Below are 7,208 nucleotides of genomic sequence, written 5' to 3'. Positions count from 1 at the left end.
AGAACAGGAGAAGGCAGTGTTATTAAAGGGATAATTTACAGAGCCAAGCAGCTTTATATTCAAAGATGCTGCGGAACACTCTTTCCAAGGGCCTAGCTTTCTCCCACCCTCACTGGGGGTTGAGTTTTTACCACTGCCTATTGTTTACATAATTTTTTTATAACCTATACTGTAGTATTAACATTTTCAGTTAAGTAGCAGTTTTAACTATCAAAAGCAGCAATTTTAATTTAGGAGCTATTTGATATATATATATATATATATATATATATATATATATATATATATATATATATATATATATATATATATATATATATATATATATATATATATATATATATATATATATATATATATTCCAATCCAAGATGTATAATACATAACTGGGAACACAAAAGGGAGAACATTTTTACTTTACATAGTCCCTTTAAGGGGAGAGTCAGAGTATGAAAGTGGTAGGAGTCTGCTGTGTGGTATAAATGAGGGGTTGGTATGATGTTAATAGGACATTAAAGTCAAAATAAAAAATTGTTTTACTAGAAGCCGGTAAATCGGGGACTGGTCAATGATGTATGTAAATGAATGGTAGTGTCTTGTAAAATGAGGGACCTGCACTACATTATCTAATTGGACAATTCCTGTTTAATTCCTAGATACTATTTACCCCAATATAATGCTTGTCTCTATTTTTTATATTCATTAACTCAGTGTAAACTCAGATACTGCCTCAATTTAATGCTCATCCCTCTCAATTAAAGTACATCTCAGCCACCCCAAAGGTCGTGCAGGGCAGTTTCCAACCCTAGATATGTCGCACTCTTCAAACAACAAATATGTAGCACAGCTTTTGCCAAGATATTCAACACCAGGGTTCATTCATTCTAGGTGATACCTTCTTCAGTTTACAGCTAAAGTGAAAAATACTTCATTTAGTTATGAAAACTTTTATGCATCTACTTTCTTCTTCATTGTACTTAGATATTTCATAAGCATATTATTCACCTATATAAAATGTTCTCAACAATACTCCCATACACAAATGTGAAGGTTGTTTTAAGCTTTAAAGGGACAGTATACACCAAATTTTATATTACTGCATGTAATAGACACTACTACAAAGATGAATATGCACAGATACAGATTTAAAAATACAGTATAAAACCTTTTAAAAAACTTACTTAGAAGTTTTAGTTTAGCACTATTGATGAGGTTAGCCTGGAACATCCAGTGAAAGGGGCTGGGAAAACAGGAAGAGAAGACACTCTCCCATCCCCCCTTCCCTGCATATGAAAAGACAGATAACATAAACAGGAGCCAGCAGGAGTCTGTATACATCTGACACTGTGGGGCTTGGTTAGGTTAGGAGTCTGAAAATCATCATAATGTTATTAAAAAATAAGTAAAGCTATACATTGTTACAAAAACACTCCCATATGGGCTATATAAATAGATAATCTACAAAACTTTTATGCAAAAAAAAAATCTAGTGTATAATGTCCCTTTTAACTTTCTGGTCTATACTTATAGATAATTTAAATAGCTCTCTAAAGTAGACAAATCTATTCAGTACTTGTATTTCTGGTTGACATTTTCGCATCATCTCCATACAATAACAACTGAGTTGGAAAAATATATTTCAGTGTATAGTTCTGAGAGTATAGGTCCATGTAGTTCATCCTTAAAATTACTATATTGATAAATGATATGTCCCTTTTTTAAAGTCTGTCAAAATGGTAGGTCCTCTCCCTTTCCTCTCCTAGGTTTGTTCCACTTCAGGTATATGAAACACATTATTTTGTTCTGTTCATAGTTCAGAGCATATAATTTGATACAACATTCTCATTTCTATTATCTAATTTGTAGGTAGGCTGAGATGGGAGCTAGCTGCTAATTTGTTGCTTCACATGTATGCCTCTTGTCATGGGCTTATCTATGTGTTCAGCTAGCTCTCAGTAGTGCAATGCTCCTCCTTTACCAAATGATACCAAGAGAATGAAGCAAAATGTATAATAGAAATACATTGGAAAGTTGTTTATAAATGTATGCTCTGTTAATTATGAAAGGAAAATGTTCCTCACTGTAGTATTCCTGGCTTGTCTCCTGATACCCTTTCAGCCCCACTCATTACATCTAGCTTCTTCTAGGCAGAATTCACTGCAATGCGAGACCAATATATGAGAGCTGGAGAAGGCTTTATCATTTGTTATTCCATCACTGACCGCCGCAGTTTCCATGAGGTGCGTGAGTTCAAACAGCTGATCTACCGCGTGCGTCGGACAGGTGACACTCCTGTAGTATTGGTTGGGAACAAGTCGGATCTTTCGCGTTTGCGACAGGTAAGAATCCTAGACATTGGTTAATTTGTACAATATCATAATTGTTGCTGTTCATTATCACCTTTGTCATGTTTGTTTTTGTTTCCTATTCTCTTCTAATCAAAATTGTAATATATCGATACAGGTAGCCCTCAGTTTACGCCGGGTTTAGGTTCCAGAAGGAATGGTTGTAAATCGAAACCGTTGTAAATTGAAACCCAGTTTATAATGTAAGTCAATGGGAAGTGAGGGAGTTAGGTTCCAGGCCCCTCTCAAAATTGTCATAAGTAACACCTAACACATTATTTTTAAAGCTTTGAAATAAAGACTTTAAATGCTAAACAGCATTATAAACCTAATACTATAGATTGTATCATCATCAAACTAAGTTTAATGAATAAAAACATTTTTTTACTTGCATTTTTCTGCAATCAGTTCTCTGTATTCTTAGCATGTTAGATAACATTGGGTCTGCACCTATTCTATGCATTTCAATCTGGAGTGATTAATAGGCAGTTAGGCACCCTCACCTCAAGCAGCTGGACAGGAAGATAATAGGGAAGTGCCTGCTAAATCTTGTTGCTCGATAGCTAATGTCTGCTCTGTGTACACAGATCAATTTCAGTCTGTTACATAACTTTGCTGCAAAACAAGCAGACAGCTCCACCTACTGGCTATTTTAATTTGTGCACTGCTTTCCAAAGTTTTTCAATAGCAGTCAAAAAAGGTTGTTATTCTGAAACGGCGCAAATTGAACCAGCGTAAACCGAGGGCCACCTGTGTGTGTGTATGTGTGTGTGTGTGTGTGTGTGTATATATATATATGTGTATATATATATGTGTATATATATATATATATATATATGTATGTATGTATATTCCACTAATGCCCATGAGTCACTCTTTTTCCACAGCTTCAATATATGTCTAGACCAGACACAAATATCTTATCTTATGTTTTCAGGTCTCAAAGGAAGAAGGTACCTCTTTGGCACGGGAATTCAGCTGCCCCTTTTTTGAGACCTCTGCTGCCTTCCGTTATTACATAGATGATGTTTTTCATGCAATAGTACGAGAAATCCGCAGGAAAGAAAGGGAGGCTGCCCTTGCTAATGAAAGAAAACTAAAGCCTAGGTCCACCCTGTGGAAGCGACTGAAATCTCCTTTCAGAAAGAAAAAGGATTCAGTGACTTGAAAACTTACCTGACCTGGGTTTTCAGAGCCACTGTCCTTTAATATAAACTCCTGAGCCCTATCCATATTCATTTTCCATCTCTGAGAGCAGTCTGAGCCTTGCATTTGACACTTCATAACCAGGGCAGTCTGCGGGCCTATACTCGCAATGTACAGAACTTTATATTGAAAAATCTATGCTGACACTGCACTGGGATACTTTACTGAGCTGCATGATTGTTCTCTGATCACACTGTAAGTGCCTTTTTTTTCACAGCTCAGGTGTGCATTAGTGTAAACTCGTAGGAAACTTTACTAACACTGCTGTATGAGGTGTACAGTGCTTTACATCCACTAACAGAAACACATGTTATATTCTTCTTAATACAGGATTATTGGATCTTTCATGACCTTAATTTGCTGAACATCAAGGACAGAGGAGTCTGGCACATATTCTAGATTATTCCCCACAGACTGAAGATGTGTGCTTATTTTAAAAACTTAAGGTGTGCACTCACTGTTAGTGAGTACAAATAAGTAAATGCTGGAAAGACACTGTGCTTGTATGACTCCCTCTCCTATAAATCTTAAAAAGTGCCTTTTTTTTATACACTGAGAATAAGATTTTACATAATACAGCAAATTAAATTTAAGAAGGCATACAACAGATTAGTATGATGACAATACACCTTGTATCTGGTAATCCAATAAGAGAACATACAAAATGAAATCCTTAACTCAAACCTGGAAGGTAAGGACTTATACCTGAATTGAATTTGAGACATTCCCACACTTTTTATATAGTTTTTTTTTTCACATGGAAATTTGCACAGACTTGTTTTTGTGATGTGACATGTAATATACTTGTTTGTTTTAACAAAAGTGTTTCTTGTATTTTTATGTAATGCATAAAATACACAATATAAAAGCTGTGTGAGGCAGTTTTTTTATATAAAGTTCACTATGCAACATATTTTAAAATATTCAAATAATGCACTAGTTTTGATTGCGCTGTGTATCGGCTTTTATTAAAATTAATTTGCATATCGATTACTTTTGAGGGTCACCCGCACTTACCAGAGCAGCATTTCTGTTATACGCGTACAAATACCCTCCACACTTCTTTTCTTTAGTGACAGTAGTGCATACGTATTACTTTGATATGGACCCTTGTGTGCTGCCGCTGCCTATGAATATATGGCTTCCATGGACTTCTATAATGAGCCACACAAACGGTTTGAGAGCAGCAGGAGTATATAGCTTCAGAATGACAAATTTCAGGTACGTATGTACGTTTTGCAATTCTGTGCATCTCAACTGTGCACATTCCTTTATTTTTTTTTCTTTATTTTCTCTTGTAAGGTGTATCCAGTCCACGGATCATCCATTACTTGTGGGATATTCTCCTTCCCAACAGGAAGTTGCAAGAGGATCACCCACAGCAGAGCTGCTATATAGCTCCTCCCCTAACTGCCATATCCAGTCATTCTCTTGCAACTCTCAACATAGCTGGACGTAGTAAGAGGAAAGTGGTGTAATATAGTTAGTTTTTTTTCTTCAATCAAGAGTTTATTGTTTTTAAATGGTACCGGAGTCGTACTATTTTATCTCAGGCAGCATTTAGAAGAAGAATCTGCCTGCGTTTTCTATGATCTTAGCAGAAGTAACTAAGATCCACTGCTGTTCTCACATATGTCTGAGGAGTGAGGTAACTTCAGAGAGAGAATAGCGTGCAGGGTATCCTGCAATAAGGTATGTGCAGTTTAAGTTTTTCTATGGATGGAATTGCTAGAAAATGCTGCTGATACCGAATTAATGTAAGTTAAGCCTAAATACAGTGATTTAATAGCGACTAGTATCAGGCTTGCTATCAGAGGTATATACTCTGATTAATGTGCAATATAAAACGTTTGCTGGCATGTTTAATCGTTTTTATATATGCTTTGGTGATAAAACTTATTGGGGCCTAGCTTTTTCCACATGGCTGGCTTTATTTTTGCCTAGAAACAGTTTCCTGAGGCTTTCCACTGTTATAGTATAAAAGTTACAGTTGGTGCAGTTAAAATTACAAACTGTGACATTCAGCTTCCCTCAGCAGTCCCCTGCATGCTATAGGACATCTCTGAAGGGCTCAAAAGGCTTCAAAAGTAGGAGCTGTGGCAGTTGTTATGACTGTTTAAAAAACATATTTTTCGTTTTGTTAATCTGTTTTTTGTATTATGGGGTTAATCATCCATTTGCAAGTGGGTGCAATGCTCTGCTAACTTGTTGCATACACTGTAAAAATTTCGTTAGTTTAACTGCCTTTTTTCACTGTTATTTCAAATTTTGGCAAAATTTGTTTCTCTTAAAGGCACAGTAACTTTTTTTATATTGCTTGTTAACTTGATTTAAAGTGTTTTCCAAGCTTGCTAGTCTCATTGCTAGTCTGTATAAATATGTCTGACATAGAGGAAACTCCTTGTTCATTATGTTTAAAAGCCATAGTGGAACCCCATAGGAGAATGTGTACTAAATGTATTGATTTCACTTTAAACAATAAAGATCAGCTGTTATCTTTAAAAGAATTATCACCAGAGGATTCTGACGAGGGGGAAGTTATGCCGACTAACTCTCCCCACGTGTCGGACCCTTTGACTCCCGCTCAAGGGACTCACGCTAAAATGGCGCCAAGTACATCAAAGACGCCCATAGCGATTACTTTGCAGTACATGGCGGCAATCATGGATAATACCCTGTCAGCGGTATTAGCCAGACTGCCTGAATTCAGAGGAAAGCGCGATAGCTCTGGGGTTAGATGTAATACAGAGCGCAAGATGCTTTAAGGCCCATGTCTGATACTGCGTCACAATATGCAGAAGCTGAGGAAGGAGAGCTTCAGTCTGTGGGTGACATTTCTGATTTGGGGAAACCTGATTCAGATATTTCTACTTTTAAATTTAAGCTTGAGAACCTCCGTGTATTGCTTGGGGAGGTATTAGCTGCTCTGAATGACTGTGACACAATTGCAGTGCCAGAGAAATTGTGTAGACTGGATAAATACTATGCAGTGCCGGTGTGTACTGATGTTTTTTCCAATTCCTAAAAGGTTTACAGAAATTATTAAGGAGTGGGATAGACCCGGTGTGCCGTTTCCCCCCCCCCCCCCTCCTATTTTTAGAAAAATGTTTCCAATAGACGCCACCACACGGGACTTATGGCAGACGGTTCCTAAGGTGGAGGGAGCAGTTTCTACTTTAGCAAAGCGTACCACTATCCCTGTCGAGGACAGTTGTGCTTTTTCAGATCCAATGGATAAAAAATTAGGTTACCTTAAGAAAATGTTTATTCAACAAGGTTTTATCCTGCAGCCCCTTGCATGCATTGCGCCTGTCACTGCTGCTGCGGCGTTCTGGTTTGAGTCTCTGGAAGAGGCCTTTCAGACAGCTACTCCGTTGACTGAAATACTTGACAAGCTTAGAACACTTAAGCTAGCTAATTCTTTTGTTTCTGATGCCATTGTTCATTTGACTAAACTAGCGGCTAAGAATTCTGGATTCGCCAATCTTGGTCAGCTGACGTGACTTCAAAGTCTAAATTACTTAATATTCCCTTCAAGGGGCAGACCCTATTCGGGCCTGGTTTGAAGGAAATTATTGCTGACATTACTGGAGGTAAGGGTCATACCCTTCCTCAGGACAGGGCCAAACAGTCTAATTTTCGTGCCTTTCGAAATTT

The 7,208-nt window shown here is 37.2% G+C and overlaps 1 protein-coding gene across 1 annotated transcript in view; it reads left to right on the top strand.

Annotated features, from left to right (window-relative positions):
• RIT1 (Ras like without CAAX 1) overlaps positions 1-4,423 on the top strand; it is a 4,658-nt gene extending 235 nt beyond the window's left edge. The window contains exons 2-3 of the mRNA XM_053703150.1: positions 2,148-2,339; positions 3,283-4,423. Of these exons, the coding sequence (XP_053559125.1) occupies positions 2,148-2,339; positions 3,283-3,513 (423 nt within the window). The 3' untranslated portion in view covers positions 3,514-4,423. The remainder of the gene's footprint in view (positions 1-2,147; positions 2,340-3,282) is intronic.
• The last annotated feature ends 2,785 nt before the right edge of the window (positions 4,424-7,208 follow it).

The sequence above is a fragment of the Bombina bombina genome, chromosome 1 (assembly GCF_027579735.1).
Source record: "Bombina bombina isolate aBomBom1 chromosome 1, aBomBom1.pri, whole genome shotgun sequence".
NCBI classification, from domain to species: Eukaryota; Metazoa; Chordata; class Amphibia; order Anura; family Bombinatoridae; genus Bombina; species Bombina bombina.
This window is presented reverse-complemented; position numbering and strand designations above follow the sequence as displayed.